Source organism: Balaenoptera borealis (genome assembly GCF_965194805.1).
Source record: "Balaenoptera borealis genome assembly, chromosome: 13".
NCBI classification, from domain to species: Eukaryota; Metazoa; Chordata; class Mammalia; order Artiodactyla; family Balaenopteridae; genus Balaenoptera; species Balaenoptera borealis.
Window position 1 is genome coordinate 88931810 of NC_138870.1, and position 21502 is coordinate 88953311.

Here is a 21502-nt window from a genome sequence, read left to right on the forward strand (position 1 = left end):
TTACTCAAATGACAAGCTGGTAAATGCTCTGCATGATTTCCAGACAGGAGATTCTCAATTAATTTAAATTACAGAAACAAATGAGTATCTAGACTATTTTCCTGATCTTGTCTGGGAGCTGTACCAGGGGACCTAAAGCTGGGACACAGCCTCAGAAAGCTTGTATAATATGTATAATATATATAAATATATCTGAAATAATCTATTTTAAAAGTTTGTAGATAACTTTTCTCTGTTTTTTATAATGAACAAGTACCATTTAAATAAAAATAGTTAACATGGAAAATCAATAATTAGAAAGTAAAATATTATAGAGTAGACATTTATAAATTTACTTACCCTGCAGAAGAGATGCAATGAAGGCAGTTGCTACACTGCTAGAGCACAAAAGTATGGAATGATCAAGATAGTATTTTCCCTCTGGAATCCAGCCCAATATAATTGCTGCCACAGCTGCTAGAAAGCCGACTACTGTTGCTTGAACCTTAAAAAATTTTAATAAAATCCAACAGAATTATTCATTTTGAAAATGCATTTTTTATTTTATGACGTAAATATGCATACAAGGAGTCAGAATAAAGTATTATATATGGTAATTGAGCTGCCTTACCTTTTGAAGAAGCTACTGTATTTTAGTTTTACTATTCCCTAAGGTGATGGGTTCTCAAAGTGCCCTGATCTGGCAGCAGTAGGTATGGAATGGGATCTAGGAATCAAGTTTTAACAAGCACCCCAAGTGACTTTGATGGCGTAACCCACAGATCACCTTAAAAAATACCAATCTTAAGACTGAAAAGTACCCAGTCCACATAACTGAAGTCTGACTCTAGACTCAGTATTGGCAAAAGATTGGATTCTACAATCAAATGATAAGAGTTTGATTCCTAGCTATACCACTTAATCTTGTGGCAAGCTATTTAAATTTATTCATCCAACAAGCATTAATTTAGGATCTACTATATACAAGGTGTTATGCTTAGTGTTGGGCTACAACAGTGGTCAAAATAGATTTACTTCCTACCCTCACAGAGCTCTTGGTCAATGGGAGAGACAGACATTAAAAAACAACCTCACAAATAGTCACAATCGTGATTAGTGCTATAGAAACCTTAGCTCCTAATCTGAAAAATGATAATGATAATATTGAACATGAAAGGGTTATTTTGATATTTAAATGAATTACATAAATGTATAAAGTACTTCCTACAGTGGTAGCACAAAGCAACCCTCAGGAAAAAAAAAAAAAAAAAGGCAACTACTCTTAGAATCCTATTAGTCGAATGCTAGAACTAAAAGAAACCCTGAAGGAATCTCCAGTTCACTGATTCTTAACTGTGTTTGTGCCATGGACTCCTTTGACAATTTGGCAAAAATTTTATAGATTCTTCCCACCACGAAAACACGGATGCATTCAATATTGTGAGTAGAACTTCTGGGTACTTAGACTCTCTGAAGCCAATCCATGTACTGGAATCCAGGGCTCCAGGTGAAAAACCCAAGTAGTCTGATCTTGTCATAGAGTAAATTAATGGAAAAGCCTGGGCCAGCAAGTCCAGATATCCTAGAGTCCAGCCCCACATCTTTCATTACAGCAGATTCAGAGCTGAGAGTCAAGCTGTAAGCACCATTATGGTTGTGCCAGTTGCTAAAATACTTCAGCATTCTCTTACTGGTTAGTAAATAATATGGTATGTAAAAGAAATAAAATTAATTAATGATTTAAATTCTAGCACTGTGATTCCAAGGTTTTTCTTAGAAATAAAATAGAGTGCTTTTACTTCTTGGAAATGAAATACAGAGCTAGGGAGCCTATGTAAGACTTACAGCATATGCGCACGCACACACACACACACACACACACACACACACACACCTGAGATAAATAAGTCCTATTCTGTAAACCTGCAAAGGAAATGCCCAATTGTACCCAAGAGAAGAGCAGAGTCTGGGTTAAGGAGTAGCTGGGGAGGTTAACAGGAGCCATAAATACATGTAAGCGCAGGGCACATCCCTCCTGGTGAGGTAATGATTCTTCAGTGGGATTGGGAACTTTGCTTTATTTGACAATTTATGGACAGGTTGAGGTGGCCACTGTGTACAACTGTGAAGAAATCTGTGACAGATCATCTGCTTGGGATCCCATTTAATAGTCAGAAGAACACACCCCAGCTAATGCCAGCATGAGCCTCCTCTGCCCTTTCCATCGCTCCCCACCTCTACCCTCCATAACTAGCCTCTAGTCGAAGGAACACGGCTAACCCATCCCATGCCCCTCCCCACGCCATCTACTCCCTCACGAGCTTTAGCGGATAAAGCTTGAGAGATAGCACAACCGCCACCCTCCACCTGACCCTGTTTTCTTCTCCCCTCTGCTTCTGTCCACAGGTAACTGGGCTCCAACAAGTTGCTGCCTCACTGGCTGGTACCGACTATGTCCTGATGGGCCCGGAGTGAATATTTAGATAGGAGCTCTTCAGATACTGAAAGAAGTTAGCAATCCCAGGAGTGAATATTTTGTGGACAGAAAGAGTTGAGCTAGAGATCAATTGGTTCAAAGAGGGATGAGCTCAGTTACTGTAGCCAGGGGAAATGATTCAGAAGGAACCATTTCTTCAGTGGTTTGGAAGTCATTTGAGAGTTCAGTTTTTGTTGAGTAGAAGCAATGGCTAAACAAATGAAGGTACAGCCTTAGATAGAATGTTATGAACAATCAAAATTAAAGAATTACATTTCACATAACAACAAGGATGAATTTTAAGAACTTAATATATGTGAGTACCTCGCACAATGAGTAGGAGGGACCCCAAGGGGTCCCAAGGGACCCCTGTTTCTCATGCATCCTTGGTGGAGTGAGACAAAGACACAGACTTCAGGCTGTGGCAACTAGGATCAGTGAATCCCCAGTCATCATTGGCTCCCATCCTGACCAACAGTTGTGGGGAGAGAGGATGACAAGGAAAGGGTGGAGACTAAGAGTGAAAGGAAAAATTAAAAGCAGAGATGGAAAATTATTAGAATAATTTGATGAATAATTTATAGTACAACTCATATAACTTAGTAAGAGTTTATGGTATTTAAAGAAAAAAATGGAATATATTTTCAAATTTTAATTTATATATTAATTTATAGTTGTCTACTGGTTGTTAGATATTTTGGTTATTACTCCAGCATAGATTCCTACAGTTTTGAGCTGAAAAGGATCATGCACGTCTCTAGTGCAATACTGTGGAAAATAAGAGGAAACTTAAGCACAGAAAGGTTAAGTTAGCAAAGGTTATATAGCTAGTTAATGTCAGAGCTGAGATTAGATACCAGATTTTCTTATTTCTAACCCTGTGATCTTAGAAGCAGTTGCACAGATATTTTATTAAAGCCTATATTCCAAAATTTCCTTTATTTCTTTGTCTTTGAACATTACATGAAATAAACTGTTTGCCACCATGTTCTCAACATTATGTCCTAGTTGACCTAACATTAAAATTAGTGAGCATTTCCTAAGCTCGCACTTGCTAAAGAGGTGCTGGGGGCTGCAGTCTTCTGTCTTGGGGATAGGAGAGGGTGGTGGGAGAGAAAGAGATATTCCCCTGAGATTAGAAAGAACTGTAGGTAATCTATATATAATTCATGTATATGTAATTGACAATTTAATGTGCTCATTTATATTAACACTGATAACATTAACAAATTAAGGAAAATTCAGCTTAAACAAACATCTTACCATAATATATTTAAAAAGTTAAGTTTAATTAAATAGAGGATTTACTTTTAAAAAAATCAAAGTAGACATTCACAGAAAGATAGACAAGATGAAAAGGCAGAAGGCTATATACCAGATGAAGGAACAAGATAAAACCCCAGAAAAACAACTAAATGAAGTGGAGATAGGCAACCTTCCAGAAAAAGAATTCAGAATAATGATAGTGAGGATGATCCAGGACCTCGGAATAAGAATGGAGGCAAAGATCAAGAAGATGCAAGGAATGTTTAACAAAGACCTAGAAGAATTAAAGAACAAACAAACAGAGATGAACAATCCAATAACTGAAATGAAAACTACACTAGAAGGAATCAACAGCAGAATAACTGAGGCAGAAGAACGGATAAGTGACCTGGAAGACAGAATGGTGGAATTCACTGCTGCGGAACACACTAAAGAAAAAAGAATGAAAAGAAATGAAGACAGCCTAAGAGACCTCTGGGACAACATTAAACGCAACAACATTCGCATTATAGGGGTCCCAGAAGGAGAAGAGAGAGAGAAAGGACCCAAGAAAATATTTGAAGAGATTATAGTTGAAAACTTCCCTAACGTGGGAAAGGAAATAGCCACCCAAATCCAGGAAGTGCAGCGAGTCCCATACAGGATAAATCCAAGGAGAAACACGCCGAGACACATAGTAATCAAATTGGCAAACATTAAAGACAAAGAAAAATTATTGAAAGCAGCAAGGGAAAAATGACAAATAACATACAAGGGAACTCCCATAAGGTTAACAGCTGATTTCTCAGCAGAAACTCTACAAGCCAGAAGGGAGTGCAATGATATACTTAAAGTGATGAAAGGGAAGAACCTACAACCAAGATTACTCTACCCGGCAAGGATCTCATTTAGATTTGATGGAGAAATCAAAAGCTTTACAGACAAGCAAAAGCTAAGAGAATTCAGCACCACCAAACCAGCTCTACAACAAATGCTAAAGGAACTTCTCTAAGCGGGGAAACACAAGAGAAGAAAAGGACCTACAAAAACAAACCCAAAACAATTAAGAAAATGGTAATAGGAACATACATATCAATAATTACCTTAAACGTGAATGTATTAAATGCTCCAACCAAAAGACACAGGCTTGCTGAATGGATACAAAAACGAGACCCATATATATGCTGTCTACAAGAGACCCACTTTAGACCTAGGGACACATACAGACTGAAAGTGAGGGGATGGAAAAAGATATTCCATGCAAATGGAAATCAAAAGAAAGCTGGAGTAGCTATACTCATATCAGATAAAATAGACTTTAAAATAAAGAATGTTACAAGAGACAAGGAAGGACACTACATAATGATCAAGGGATCAATCCAAGAGGAAGATATAACAATTATAAATATATATGCACCCAACATAGGAGCGCCTCAATACATAAGGCAACTGCTAACAGCTATAAAAGAGGAAATCGACAGTAACACAATAATAGTGGGGGACTTTAACACCTCACTTACACCAATGGACAGATCATTCAAAATGAAAATAAATAAGGAAACACAAGCTTTAAATGACACAATAGACCAGATAGATTTAATTGATATTTATAGGACATTCCATCCAAAAAACATCAGATTACACTTTCTTCTCAAGTGCGCACGGAACATTCTCCAGGATAGATCACATCTTGAGTCACAAATCAAGCCTCAGTAAATTTAAGAAAATTGAAATCATATCAAGCATCTTTTCTGACCACAACACTATGAGATTAGAAATGAATTACAGGCAAAAAAACGTAAAAAACACAAACACATGGAGGCTAAACAGTACGTTACTAAATAACCAAGAGATCACTGAAGAAATCAAAGAGGAAATCAAAAAATACCTAGAGAAAAATGACAATGAAAACACGACGATCCAAAACCTATGGGATGCAGCAAAAGCAGTCCTAAGAGGGAAGTTTATAGCTATACAAGCCTACCTGAAGAAACAAGAAAAATCTCAAGTAAACAATCTAACCTTACACCTAAAGGAACTAGAGAAAGAAGAACAAACAAAACCCAAAGTTAGTAGAAGGAAAGAAATCATAAAGATCAGAGTGGAAATAAATGAAATAGAAACAAAGAAAACAATAGCAAAGATCAATAAAACTAAAAGCTGGTTCTTTGAGAAGATAAACAAAATTGATAAGCCATTAGCCAGACTCATCAAGAAAAAGAGGGAGAGGCCTCAAATCAATAAAATTAGAAATGAAAAAGGAGAAGTTACAACAGACACCACAGAAATACAAAGCATCCTAAGAGACTACTACAAGCAACTCTATGCCAATAAAATGGACCACCTGGAAGAAATGGACAAATTCTTAGAAAGGTATAACCTTCCAAGAATGAACCAGGAAGAAACAGAAAATATGAACAAACCAATCTCAAGTAATGAAATTGAAACTGTGATTAAAAATCTTCCAGCAAACAAAAGTCCAGGACCAGATGGCTTCACAGATGGATTCTATCAAACATTTAGAGAAGAGCTAACACCCATCCTTCTCAAACTCTTCCAAAAAATTGCAGAGGAAGGAACAGTCCCAAATTCACTCTGTGAGGCCACCATCACCCTGATACCAAAACCAGACAAAGATACTACAAAGAAAGAAAATTACAGACCAATATCACTGATGAATATAGATGCAAAAATCCTCAACAAAATACTAGCAAACAGAATCCAACAACACATTAAAAGGATCATACACTACGATCAAGTGGGATTTATCCCAGGGATGCAAGGATTCTTCAATATATGCAAATCAATCAATGTGATACACCATATTAACAAATTGAAGAATAAAAACCATATGATGATCCCAATAGATGCAGAAAGAGCTTTTGACAAAATTCAACACCCATTTATGATAAAAACTCTCCAGAAAGTGGGCATAGAGGGAACCTACCTCAACATAATAAAGGCCATATACGACAAACCCACAGCAAACATCATTCTCAACGGTGAAAAACTGAAACATTTCCTCTAAGATCAGGAACAAGACAAGGATGTCTACTCTCACCACTATTATTCAACATAGTTTTGGAAGTCCTAGCCACGGCAATCAGAGAAAAAAAAGAAATAAAAGGAATACAAATTGGAAAAGAAGAAGTAAAACTGTCATTGTTTGCAGATGACATGATACTATACATAGAGAATCCTAAAAATGCCACCAGAAAACTACTAGAGCTAATCAATGAATTTGGTAAAGTTGCAGGATACAAAATTAATGCACAGAAATCTCTAGCATTCCTATACACTAATGATGAAAAATCTGAAAGAGAAATTATGGAAACACTCCCATTTACCATTGCAACAAAAAGAATAAAATACCTAGGAATAAACCTACCTAGGGAGACAAAAGACCTGTATGCAGAAAACTATAAGACACTGATGAAAGAAATTAAAGATGATACCAACAGATGGAGAGATATACCATGTTCTTGGATTGGAAGAATCAATATTGTGAAAATGACTATACTACCCAAAGCACTATACAGATTCAATGCAATCCCTATCAAATTACCAATGGCATTTTTTTACAGAACTGGAACAAATCATCTTAAAATTTGTATGGAGACACAAAAGACTCCGAATAGCCAAAGCAGTCTTGAGGGAAAAAAACGGAGCTGGAGGAATCAGACTCCCTGACTTCAGACTATAGTACAAAGCTACAGTAATCAAGACAATATGGTACTGGCACAAAAACAGAAACATAGATCAATGGAACAAGATAGAAAGCCCAGAGATAAACCCACGCACCTATGGTCAACTAATTTATGACAAAGGAGGCAAAGATATACAATGGAGAATAGACAGTCTCTTCAATAAGTGGTGCTGGGAAAACTGGACAGCTACATGTAAAAGAATGAAATTAGAACACTCCCTAACACCATACACAAAAATAAACTCAAAATGGATTCGAGACCTAAATGTAAGACTGGACACTATAAAACTCTTAGAGGAAAACATAGGAAGAACACTCTTTGACATAAATCACAGCAAGATCTTTTTTGATCCACCTTTTAGAGTAATGGAAATAAAAAGAAAAATAAACAAATGGGACCTAATGAAACTTCAAAGCTTTTGCACAGCAAAGGAAACCATAAACAAGACGAAAAGACAACCCTCAGAATGGGAGAAAATATTTGCAAACGAATCAATGGACAAAGGATTAACCTCCAAAATATATAAACAGCTCGTGTAGCCCGATATTAAAAAAGCAAACAACCCAATCCAAAAGTGGGCAGAAGACCTAAAAAGACATTTCCAAAGAAGACATACAGATGTCCAAGAAGCACATGAAAAGATGCTCAACATCACTAATTATTAGAGAAATACAAATCAAAACTACAATGAGGTATCACCTCACACCAGTTAGAATGGGCTTCATCAGAAAATCTACAAACAACAAATGCTGGAGAGGGTGTGGAGAAAAGGGAACCCTCTTCCACTGTTGGTGGGAATGTAAATTGATACAGCCACTATGGAGAACAGTATGGAGGTTCCTTACAAAACTAAAAATAGATTTACCATATGATCCAGCAATCCCACTACTGGGCGTATACCTAGAGAAAACCATAATTCAAAAAGACACATGCACCCCAATGTTCATTGCAGCACTATTTACAATAGCCAGGTCATGGAAGCAACCTAAATGCCCATCGACAGACGAATGGATAAAGAAGTTGTGGTACATATATACAATGGAATATTACTCAGCCATAAAAAGGAACGAAATTGAGTCATTTGTTGAGACATGGATGGATCTAGAGACTGTCATACAGAGTGAAGTAAGTCAGAAAGAGAAAAACAAACATCGTATATTAACGCATGTATGTGGAACCTAGAAAAATGGTACAGATGAGCCGGTTTGCAGGACAGAAGTTGAGACACAGATGTAGAGAACAGACATATGGACACCAAGGGGGGAAAACTGCGGTGAGGTGGGGATGGTGGTGTGCTGAATTGGGCGATTGGGATTGACATGTATACACTGATGTGTATAAAACTGATGACTAATAAGAACCTGCAGGATAAAAAAACAAACAAACAAAACAACTAATACTAAACTTTCATTGGGTTATTTGTATGGAAATATGTTAATATAAATGTTCCAGACATTACATGAAATTTCTAAAAATCTTATATGCTCTGGTATAATGTTATAAATCATAATTCTAGTCATTACTTTAAAATGTATATCTCAGAAATAACTAAATTTCCTTGTCAATTGCATTATTATGAACTTTCATCAAATCTTTAACCGTGGTCATTTTTAAGTCTTTTGTCATTTACAGACAGTTCTGGGTGTACTCTGATGCTTTTGCAAACATGTTCCTATAAGAGGGTTTCATCTTCAAGGAATTCATGGAAAAGACTCTGACAAGTACAGGTTTCTGGTAACTGACTGTACTGCTGAACTGAATGAATAAGCATTTTCAGAACTCTAATGAAAAACTGATGAACTCATAAAAGTGCTAACAAAAGATCAAGATGAAAAAAAATTAATTACATGGGACTGAGTGAACTGATGAGGATGATTATAATTTTTGTGACTTTCTGTTTGAATTAAAAAAAAAAATCCCACAAGGACTCAGAGGCAAAGAATATACAAATCAATTTTCACTGCAAAGTAAAGGAGCTGTTACAGTGGGAAAAAAAAAGAATCAAAGTAGAAAAACAGCACCTAAGCCATGAAGTGCTAAATATTTATTTGTACAGATATTAACTCAAATTCTGGCTCTATTACATACTTATGGTAGAAGATATTTCATATATTTATTCTATATTTTGCATGTTATACATTTTTCATATTTAGAAGAATCTAATCAGTTTCTAGGAAAAGAAAACTTTCAGAAGCCATGGGTATCCATTTATTCTATCACTTGTTCATAGTAGCCAATTATTATTTTAGGTCCCCTGAAACAATTAAATGGTAGACTTAAGAGCACTAAAATTTATTCCATTCTTACAGGTAAAACTCAAGATCTGTAAACAAATATCTGTATCACTTACCTGTTTTAAAGCCAAGTTGCCAATTATTAGGTTCCACTTTTCAATGGGTGAATCCATCTTCCCAATATTTACCTGTTAAGATGGATAGTTTCATGTATCACTGAATAATCCACATGCTCTCTACTCTGTTTAAACAGCATATGAAGTCTTAAAGCCAAAAATAATCCTTTAGTATACCTGATGAGCTCACACTGCACGTTAAATATAATTTTAAATTCACTACAAGTCTTGCATCTCACACTCGGCTTGCCTGAGATGTTTAGAAAAAAAATTTTTTTTAACTTAATTACTAGCTCATAAGAACTAGTGGGCCAGTTAGTACTATCTACCTGCCGTCTGATGTTATTTTACAACTAACATCAAGTGTCATACTAACATGCCAAATTTTGTCTACTGAGGCCCAACATAAATAATTACATAATTTTTAGCTGCTAGCGTTTAATTCCACATCATGAAACTTATGTAATTTCAAGAATTATTGACAAAAAAACCCAGATATAAATAAATCATTCATATGTACATAATTTATATTTGAGTCATGACTAAAATTGTTATCAATAAAAAATTCATTCAGTTCACATATGAATTTTGATATTGTACTTCACTATTAAAATGTATACATCTGTTGGCTAAATCAAAGAATATCCTCCAAAAAATAATATTATTATTCACATATTCAATTGCTCTGTAAGCTAAATCATACTTCTCAACCACTTAGGATTCAAAAAATGTATATCCAAAACTGACAAGTTTTTCTAATGCAGTCATTTGGAAAGCAATAAGCAATCATCATTAAAAATATACTAAGCCAGGTTTCAATTATTCATTACATGGTTGTTCACTGAAGACAGATGAATGGGTAAAGTGGGAGATATATAAGGGTAATTATTTATGGGTAGTTAACCATGGACAAACTAGAGTTTAGCTCACTGGCTTCAAACCAACAGGTTAAGTGCTACATCAACACTTCCTGTATCAATCTGGAAAAGATTCTATTCTCTAACTTCACTCTCGACTGTAGTCTCAAAGTATCAAGCAAATGCACATATTAAGATTTCTCAGTGTTTCAGAATAATTATTCCTGCTGTCTTTACTTGTATTATTTCCTTCCTAAGCCTGAAAGTCTAAATTATTGATAAAATTTGTGTTTGCAGCTCTAGCAACCTGAGTCTCTGCTCTAGTGAACAAGGTACAAGCAATGCTTAAAGAGTGAACCTATCTCGGGTTTAGTGTTCAAGAAATAGGTATGAGAGAAACTAGTTATTTTTTAATAACTTTTAGAAAGATGTCTGTAGGTATAGGAAGCAATCTAAAATGATTCTGTGAAAAAGTACAAGATGTCAAGACTCCACGACTGCTTGATGATCAATGGAGACACACATTCATCATGGTCTAGGAAAAGATTAAGAAAGGTGAAGGTGACAGAATGAATGAACACCATGAATTAGGTAAGCAACTGTGCAGATTCACTTGGTATCATCACTACCAGTGATGCCTGCAGTGACATGCCTCAAAATCCCCTTCTCTAGAGCTTCAGCTTACAGTCTGCCAGTGAGAGGAACTTGCCTAAGATTTGAAAGGCAGAAGTGAAGGAGAGGCCATTATTTTTGGAAGGTCTCATTGGTCAGATACAGTAGCATCCAGACCCCTTCACTACAACGCACCCATGGCTTTCTTCCCCTACTCCAGTGTTTCAGGTTGTTTCTCTGATCCTCCTACGTCAACTTCTCCCACATTTGTGTAAGCCCAGATTGGTCTATTAAACCTCCTTATTGCCACAATACATAACATGGCTCTGTTTTCCTGACCAAACCCAACTGACAGAGCAACTTCACACTATTCAGTTAATTGTATTATAAATGATGATGATCACAATCTCTAAGTCCCTTCCAGTCTAGAAGTCTCTGAACCTGTAATCTTTTTAGTGTAAGATAAATAATAAATAGCAAGTTGATGTATGATGTGAAATAAAATATATTTCATATTTATGAAACATTTATGATGTGAAATTTAAAAAGTAGAATATATTCACAAACAATAACTTTATTTTACAAAGAAAAGACTTTTAGAAGAATTTAAAAAAGAAAATAAAACTAGAGAAATGTTGACCCATTTCCATAGTTAGGAAAAACAGCTATGGTATGGGCATTAGGGTCGGGTATGGCAGGACACAGAAAATTGACCCTAGTTGCCTCTAACTTGTAAAAACTGTACCAACACGCGGGCTAACCCACCCTACTGTCCAGAGCCTAGGGTTAATGTGAACTATCTATATTTTTTCAGAGTAGAGAGGGAGAAGCATGAATGCTCTATCTAAAGGCCTTTGCTGGATCTATTTTTATTAGATTAGTTGACCTGATGGTGCTCAGCTAGAGAAACTAAGAACTTGGAAGGTGATAAAGTACATTAGGGCAAGATCTGATAAAGACTTCTGTGTAATCCAGATTTATTTAAATTACGTCTATCTTAAAGTACCAGAAAAACAGGCCACTATTTTTGCGGATATACTAACTAGTCTTTTAGGAAAGAGGAGAGCTGAGATAGCCAACAGCCTGAAGATGTGCTCTGTTTGGCCAACACAGTGGTTTTAACTTTCTGAATCTGAATGCCTTTAGGTGGAGTCTGCAGTCTCTACTTTTTATAATCCCTACACCCTTCCCCTCCATAAATGTGTATGCTATTTGTCGACCCTCAAGTATATGAGTTATGGGTAGGACCCAAGATTTATTGGGGCTAAAGACAAAAGTGGGTTGAGATGACCTTGAAATACAAATATAAATATAGTTATTATAATTGTTATATATACACAAATATAGTTATACATATACAAATATAGTTACTATAATTGATACTAGAAAATGTACATTTAATATGTAAATACTTGAAACAAGGGTACTGAAAGTCTCCATTGAAGTATTAGTCTTTTTTTTTTAATTTTTAAATTTTTTTAAACATCTTTATTGGAGTATAATTGTTTTACAATGTTGCATTAGTTTCTGCTGTATAACAAAGTGAATCAGCTATATGTATACTTATATCCCCATATCCCCTCCCTCTTGCACCTCCCTCCCACCCTCCCTATCCCACCCCTGTAGGTGGTCACAAAGCACCAAGCTGATCTCCCTGGGCTGTGCAGCTACTTCTCACTAGCTAGCTATTTTACATTTGGTAGTGTATGTATGTCAACGCTATTCTCTCGCTTCATCCCAGTTTACCCTTCCCCCTCCCCATGTCCTCAAGTCCATTCTCTACGTCTGAGCTCATAAAATAGGTATATTTAAAAAAAACTATTGTTATTTCTGGGTGATGAGTCTATGGATGATTTTTATTTTCTTCTTTGTTCTTTAGAGAATTTTTCAAATTTTCATCACTGAAAAAATAGTACTGGTATAATGAGAAATTTTATTTAAAAACATTAATTGGTGAATTAAAATACTGGCAACTAGAAAAAGAAATAATCTCAGCTTTTTGTCTAAATGTAGGTCCTACAACATAAATAACATTAAAATTCAAAGAGTATTAAGATGAAAATCATAATATAAACTAAGACCACTCTAAAAATATAAGCAACTGGAGGGTAGCTAAAAAATGGCCTATATCCAGTAAGACTCTAAACATTTGGAAGGGAATAATAAGAAGAATAAAAAAGTGGAAGGAGTAGAAGGAAAACAAAGAAATGGGAAGAAAGTGGGGAAAGGCTTTTAGGAAAAAAATGTTTCCCTTTAGAGAAGTGAGCATAAAATGCATGTAATCCTTGAGTGTTAGCCACTGATTATTGGTACGTTTTCCCCAGAGGCTGTAAAATCTGCTCTTCTGAAGTTTTAAAACAGGTTGATTCTCATCTATCTAGAAGGACACACTGGCAGTCTTGCACAAAGTATGAAGATTTGACTAAATGACCTCTCTCATGAAGACCACAAATCAAATTTAGAAATATGCAGACAGTCCTGTAAAATATTAGTGTTAGTGAAAATGGTACTTCTTGGGTAGTCATGATGTTAAACTTTATTACATAAAATAAATAAGCATAAAGTCCTTTAAAAATATCAGTTAAAATGGTAGAAGAAAATACCATAAACGTGGAATCTAAAAGTAGTAAGGAACTACTCAGCTTAAAAAGCCTAAAATCTCTAAATACTATTCCCCACTAAAACCAGGCTCCTTAGAGAAATGGCTGGTTCCAGGGCTGGGACAGGGAAAGTATAAGATGAGCCTGGAATATCTTGTGCCAGAAAGTAACAAAGTGCTCAAAATATAATAAGGGCATGTCAAAACAACACAGGAACCAGTTTGAAAGGGCTTCCCCCTAGTCAAATCTGAGACAATCTGGGCATCAAAATGAATAATAGCAGTAATGGATTATGACCCATTGAATAAAATAAGAGTCCATTGAGTCCATACTGAGAGTGGGTGGATGGATGGATGGATGGATAGATAGATAGATAGACAGATAGATAGATAGAGGGAAGGGAGAGGAGGAAGAGAGAGAGGGAGGGAGGAAGAGAGGGAGGTAGGGAGATAAGAAAGACAGGGAGATCTTTTCCTTAGTAGAATGCTAAGTAATAAATGTAGAAGGAATAACAGTTAGAAAATGACAATTCAGCAGCCTTCAATGTAAAAATGGATTCAGACAAAAATCATTAATATATGCTAAGATAATTCGCTAAAGTTTGTTAAGTAACAGGATATGTCTGCAGTCTCAAAGTAACTTCCTACAGGTTATTTAGTAATATATCAAGAGGTAAAATGTAACTTTATAGTGGAGAAACCTGGCAAACACTGTTATTCAAATAATCAATGAGAAAAATTATGATACTATTTATATGAAATCCTAAACTAGTGACTGAAAGGGCAGTGATTACCTGAGACCAGAGGGATTACCTGGTAGTGGGATTAACAGCAAAGGAGCATAAGGGAACTTTTTGGGGTGAGGGAAATATTCTATATCTTGTTTGTGGTGATAGTTACACATTTAATGTATTTGTCAAAACTCATCAAACTATACGCTTAATATGGGCATATATTATTGCATGTAAATTATACTTCAATAAAGTTTAACTTTCAAAAGATAATTTCATTCAGCAGTAATTGCTTTCATGCTTTTAAAAAATAACATTTATAGTCCCACTACCTGGTTTTGTCAAATACAAAAATTTTACCATATTTGTTATACCAATATATTACATATATGTTTAACATCATATCTTGTCAGATATCTAAGGCTTTATTTATATTTATTCAATTTTTTCCTCTCAGTTTTTCATATTGAATAATTTCTATTGATCTATCTTCAAGTTCATGAATTCTTTCTTCTGCTATCACCAATCCGATACATTCACTCATTAAGACACGTTTGTTTAATTCTTTGAACATTTTTTCCCTTTAGCTCTTTGAACATATTACTACTAGTTGTTTTGGAAGATTTTGTTAAATCCAACATCCAGGCCCACTTTTGAGTCACTTTCCATTGACTGAATATGAATCACATTTTTGTGTTTCTTTCCACATCTAGTGATTTCAGTAAAAAACTAGACAGTGTAATAATGTTATAATAACTCTGGATAATGCTATGTTCTTCTGAGGATAACTGGATTTTCCTTCTAATAGGCAGTTAATTTGCCTAGACTCAAACTACAAACTGTTGTCTCTTCCACAATGTGGAGCAGCTCATATCTCTGCTTGGTTCCTTCAGCTACCAACTTTTAGTCCAGCCTTTTGGGGATCTCCCCTGCACCTGTGTAGTTTAATGGTCAGCCAAAGATTTGGAGAGAATTAATACTCAGATTTTGGGGCTCATCCTCTCTGCAGTTCTCTGCTGTTGGGATTTCCCCATAAATTTCCACCTGCTCTGTCACCTCCAAGCTCCGTTATCTGATAATTCAAGCCAACAAAACTTCAATTTTCTGCCACTATAGCTGTGCATAGTAACAGAATGCAAAAACTCATAAATTTTAGCCAGTGTGTTTGTCTTTCAAGTATGGGACCCTCTCACATCTCTGCCTACTTTTCTTCTTCTTCTTTTTTGTGCGTTTGTCAGACTCCCTGACCTTTGCCACACCTCAAGCTGGTAAGACTGTGGATTTTCTACCACACGAGACCCAAGGATTGGGGAATTCCATCAAGCAAAAAAAGCCACAAACTTTGCAACTCTTACGCACTGTAGTTATGGTCTTTTAAGGGTAAACTCTAGTTTCTACCTGCTTTTGATCACTTTCCATTGCCTGCAAATAATTTATCATCCAGATTTTGTAAATGTTATTATCTGGGAAGTTTCACTCAACCACTTTATTCTGCCATTAACTGGATTGGGAACACTATCAGAATTTTACCCGCTTGAAATCTTTGATAATAAAACAATATACTAAAACACACACACGCACACACACACACACCCTAATATCTTTCTGAATGTACAGGGGTGATGCATCTGTTCACTGGGCTCTAGGTGCACTGTCTAGATTGTGGTGATGGTTTCACAGGTACATACTGTGTACTGAAACTCATCAAATTAAGACTGAATTTGTGTGGTTTCTTGTATGTCAATTATACCTCAATAAAGCTTCAAAGAAGGGAGAGAGCTAAAAATCTAGTTGACTGAAACAGTTCTAGATTAAACTTAAGCAGTTCCACTCCACAAAGCTATGACTATGGGTTGGTATTCATAACTTAAGAAACATACCTCAAAGTTAAGAACAATAGAAATATGCAATCTCATTTGTATTTAACAATCAGGATATGACAAGAACACATATAATTTAGAATTATGCCAAATTTAGGAAATAATACTGAGACTGTGATGGTACCTAAATTATGCCATAGTTATTAACATCATTTTTGGGGGCTCTATTTTTTTCTTTATTTTAGAAGTTTCACAGTTTGAATGGGAAGTCTAATGTAAAATTATTAGGGAAAGAGGTTTTTTCCAACTTCACATGCCTCCACTGGAATGTGAGCTCAATGAAGGCAGGAACATTTTCCGGTTGGTTTATTGCAGAGTCCCTAGCACACGGAGTAGTGCTTGGCATATAGAAAGGGCTCAAAAATATATTTTCAATTAATGAATTAAAAAGGTAGAATGTTTCAAAGTAATTTCAGAGAATCAAGGTTTGAGGCAACAAAAATCACTTTGCCTAGAGTGGAAAAGTGCTAGGCAATTTACTCCTGGAAAATAGTTTTAAAGACTTTTTAAAAAAAATCCTGTCATTAGGACAGTGAATATCATTCCTGACTCTTTTATATCCAGCATTCAGAAGCAGAAAATTTTAGAGCTCAGATAACAGAACTTAAACCCAGCAATTTATAGAATCACTGTACTTGGTTTATTTTTCAATTATATACTACTGTTATATATCTGTAAGAATATCTACTATAACATAGTAGATAACATACTACTATAACATATATCTACTGTTGAAAAGATAAAAATCTAGGAAAAACTATTCAAGTTAATCATTATACCTTTAGAAATAAATTTTGACTGAAGTAAAAGAGGGAGAGATAAAGTTGATTTGGATTCATCATTATTAAATCTCCCTTGTTAGAACAGGAAACATACTTTATTGGAATATCTTTTTTATCTGTGAACATTTAATCTTTAGCTTCATAGAATAACAAATTTGAAATACAACTGACCTTCAACAGATTGAGTAAGTAGGCTGTATCTGATATCTTATGTTTTAAGTTCTCTATCTTTATAGGCTTTCCTTAAAATCCTATAAGCTTGTTTAACCTGATTCTACTGCAGACAGTCATAAAAATGAGACAAGACTTTAATGGAGCAAAAAGATTAAAGTAATCATAGACTGGCCTTCTATAGCTATAATGATTTTTACTCCTACTTTCACAAATGAAAAAAAAATTGTAAAATTTTTAAAAGAATTATATTTTGACCATAGATGAAAGAGCTGACTTTCAAATTGTGCTTGTTTTAAGTTAAAAAAAAAAATTATACTCATCCATCCTTCTCCCTGGAACAAGGGAGTACAGTTAGAAATCTGCTACAGCATCCCAATTAGAGACAATAGGCAACTAAATTAAGGTGGTGGCAGGTGGGGCATAAGGGAAAGGGAAGAGGATTTCACAGGTGGAACTGACAGTCTAGAGAGTAACTAGATAGAGAGAGGGGAGGTGATTGGTAATATTAATAAACTGACAAGAATGATAGAAAGCACAGTTAGAGTGAGAGAAGATAATGAGTTTAATTTTGAATGTAGTGAGTGGTGCAATCAGCTCCGGAGGACAGGAAAGAGACCGGAGATACAAATCTGAGAGTCAGCAATGTGCCAGGAGTGGTGGACTACACGAAATTACTGATGGAGAACATGTAAGACAAAGGTACTGAAACTTCAAGAAAACCTCAAATCAAGAGGATGAGCAAAGAAAAAGTAAACTAAGAAGAAACCATGAAAGAGGTGAGTGAGGAGAATGTGGGGTCTCAAAGTCAAGGGTAATAAAAATTTCAAGTAGAGAACAGCCAGTGAAGGGTCTCTAGAAGGTGAGGCTTTGAGGTTTTTGTTGTTGAGAAGTCATTAACCCAGAATTGCTTTAATAGCAAATAGAGCATCAGAGCTGGAATACAGTTGACAATGATTCTCCAGCACTCTATCAGAATGGTAGTACTCTGCCTAGGAACCTTGAGATCAAATTCTCTAAGCAATTAAAACACCACAAACTAGATGAATATACCATGTCATCTTAGCTTGATGCCACAAGTTACTAGCTTTCCATCTTCTAGTTTGGTTACTTTTACCCCTCTCAGATCCAGAGAAAATTTCAAGTGACAACTCCTGGTCTTTAATTTCAGCTAATCAATCAGCCAATTCTGACAACTCTCTTTGAAAATGAGTTCTGGACTTCAACTATGTCTCACTACATCCCCTGTTACTACCCCACCCTGATCCAAGCCAACCTCATCTCTGGCCTGCAGTATTATTCCAACAGACTCTCAACTTGCCTCCCTGCTTTGGTCTTTGGCCTCTTATAGCCCTGTCTCAACACAACAGTCAAAATAATCTGTTAAAAACATCTATCAAATCACATCACTCAACTGTTCAAAACCTTCCAAAGGCTTCCCATTTCACACAATAACCCACGTCCTCACAATGACCCACAGGTGATCTCACGCCCTGTGACTTTCCCCCTCTCTCACTTGGTCCCAGCCCTATCGGCCTCCATGCTGTTCATGTAACACAGTGGTTCTCAAACTTTGATGTGTATCAGAATCATCTGGAAAGATTGTTAAAATACAGATGTTGAGCCACACCCCAGAGTTTCTGATTCAGTAGCCTTGGAGTGGGGCTGGGACCTTGCATTTCTAACAAGTTGCTGATGCCGCTGTTCAGAAGGACACACTTTGAGAACCACTAATATAACAAATCAACAACAGTCCTGTCTCTGGCCCTGGCAATAAAGGGGACATTCTTATCTCAAATAGCCTCAAAAAATAAAAGTAAACAAATTAGTAGATGGAAAAGTAGTAACTCATGGCATTAAGCCATGATAACATGGTATATTCATCTAGTTTATGGCGTTTTAATTGCTTAGAGAACTGAGTAATTCCTTTAGTTTACGGCTCAGATATCTTATAATCAGTGACCCAATTCTTGACCTGTGGAAAATAGCGGCTCCATCCCATCTCCCCAAAGAAAGGTCCAGCTAGATGACCCTGCAGTGAACACCATGAGCTGAGCTTCTAATCAGCTTTGGAGTTCTCCTGTCTTAAATATGAACAGACAAATAAATAAAATCAGACATTTGATAAAAATATCTAATATAAAATATAGGCACCACAACAAATCAAGTTCAAATAAAAAGATTAAGATTAAATTCAGCTTTAATGGTAATACGTAATCAAACTAAACAATTTAATTTGCAGCATATTCTTTTTTAACCGGATTCCCTCCAGCATGGCTTATTTCAAAATGGATTGGCATGTTTAATCTGTTATTTGAATCTAAACAAATGCTGGGTAATGCTCAACAATGTTGCTTTTAGAAATATTTTCTTCGGGGTAAGTTAGCCAAAATTTCAGTTTTCCTGGCAAAGTTATCAAGTTGCTTAAATGTTGGTATGCCTAACTATATTTATCAGAACAAAGTTCCTTTTCTAACAAAATGAAACTAAAGCCACCTTTTAACTCTCATTCTAATAACTTTCTTCTCCCTTAAATGTTGCCACTCTTGTTTTTCAAGACCTCTTCTTTATTCTCCTCTCCTGTCAAAAAGCCTCTTGGATTGAGATCTATCTAGGTAACCCATCAGCTCTTAAAACATAATGCAAGGGTAGATCACTGGGAAAAGATGGCAGATGGAACACATGCATGTAATTTCACTAACTTTGAAAACCTTTGTAAAACTACATAAAAGTTTTTGTTTTGTTTTTGAAGACAAAAGCTAGAGGTATACTAGACACACATTCCAGTTGGATGCCAAATGGCCAAGTGTTAAAATCAATATTCAGCTGACACCAATGTCACCATTATATGATGAACTTCTAGGAGATTAGAACAAATGTGAAATTTAATCAAACTTTAAAAATCTTATTACCATCTTATTATTAAATTTTTGAGAAATAAGTTCTTAGCACTGAGGGCTGCTAGATTGATCCTGTGGTCACTATACTTCATATCTGTAATACTATATAGATGCCCACTTTCAAATGAAGTCATTAGACAATCAAGAATGTTTTTGGCTACTTTTGCCAGTCTAGATGCTGCTGAGAATGATGGTGTTATCAAATTATTTGGCTTTCTTTCCTAATTATATTAGGAAAGAAATATAATTGATAAAGGACTTATATCCTCTTTAATTCCCAGGTTTGACATTTTGGTTAATAGTGAGGATGCAATTTCATTGAAATAACTGCATAAACTGAAATTTTGTATATTGCTTGATAATGATGCTTTCTAAATATTTTCAGATGAGTCAAAGGGTGTTGCCCTAACACATTTTTAAATTTTAATGTTTTTACACATACTTACTGCTTCACATGATCACTTGAGAAAAATTTGCATTTAAACCTTGGATCTAAAAGTGTAACAATGGAGCTATGTGACTGGCTTCCAAGACACCAAAAAGTAGTGAATTTCCATTTATATCTCAGCTTTTATTGCATTCACGCCAATTTCAGTATCTTCTCAAGAGTAGAATGATAGGACAGATATCATGTAAGAGATACTTGTATACTTCAAGGTACAGCCATTTGGTTACTTAAGAAGGTTCCAATAAAAGAACTGCTTTCTCTGTAGGCAACCACTGGTTATTAGTAAGTCCTGTGACTGCTACCTTCAGAGTATAATATTATGGCTACTTTGTTCAAGCAACACTTCTTAATATATAACTTTTCCATCCTGTTTTAATATCTTGCAGAAGTACATCACAAGGAAGCTTCTAAATCTCTTCTATGTCATGTAATTTTCCTTAGGCCAAGAGAAGTTTTCACTCCTGGAATCTAGAATCGGTAGTTCTCTAATTCTGTAAGAGGGACTTCAGCTCTGAGACCCATGGCTTAGAAGGCCCCACTTTGGCCCTCCTTTAGCTATGCTCCATTCCTCAGAATGAAGAGTGCATAGGGCCCAAGCAGTGTGCCCACTCGAAACCTGTGTCTCATCACCTTCTAGGCCACACTCCAGATACCTGGGATCATAAAGCTCCCTGACTAAATGGCCTAGAGCCCAATGGCCTCTTCCTGAAGCCAGTCTTCCTGAAGGCAGACCATGCCACCACTGGTGCATGCCCAAGCCAAGGA

The 21502-nt window shown here is 35.8% G+C and overlaps 1 protein-coding gene across 7 annotated transcripts in view; it reads right to left on the minus strand.

The window, feature by feature from the left end:
• SLC41A2 (solute carrier family 41 member 2) overlaps nucleotides 1-21502 on the minus strand; it is a 133440-nt gene that overhangs the window by 65406 nt on the left and 46532 nt on the right. For all 7 annotated transcript variants that reach the window (XM_082349906.1, XM_082349908.1, XM_082349910.1 and 4 more), the window contains 2 exons: nucleotides 9758-9829; nucleotides 340-484 (listed from right to left, as the gene is read on the minus strand). In XM_082349906.1, the coding sequence (XP_082206032.1) occupies nucleotides 340-484; nucleotides 9758-9829 (217 nt within the window). The remainder of the gene's footprint in view (nucleotides 1-339; nucleotides 485-9757; nucleotides 9830-21502) is intronic.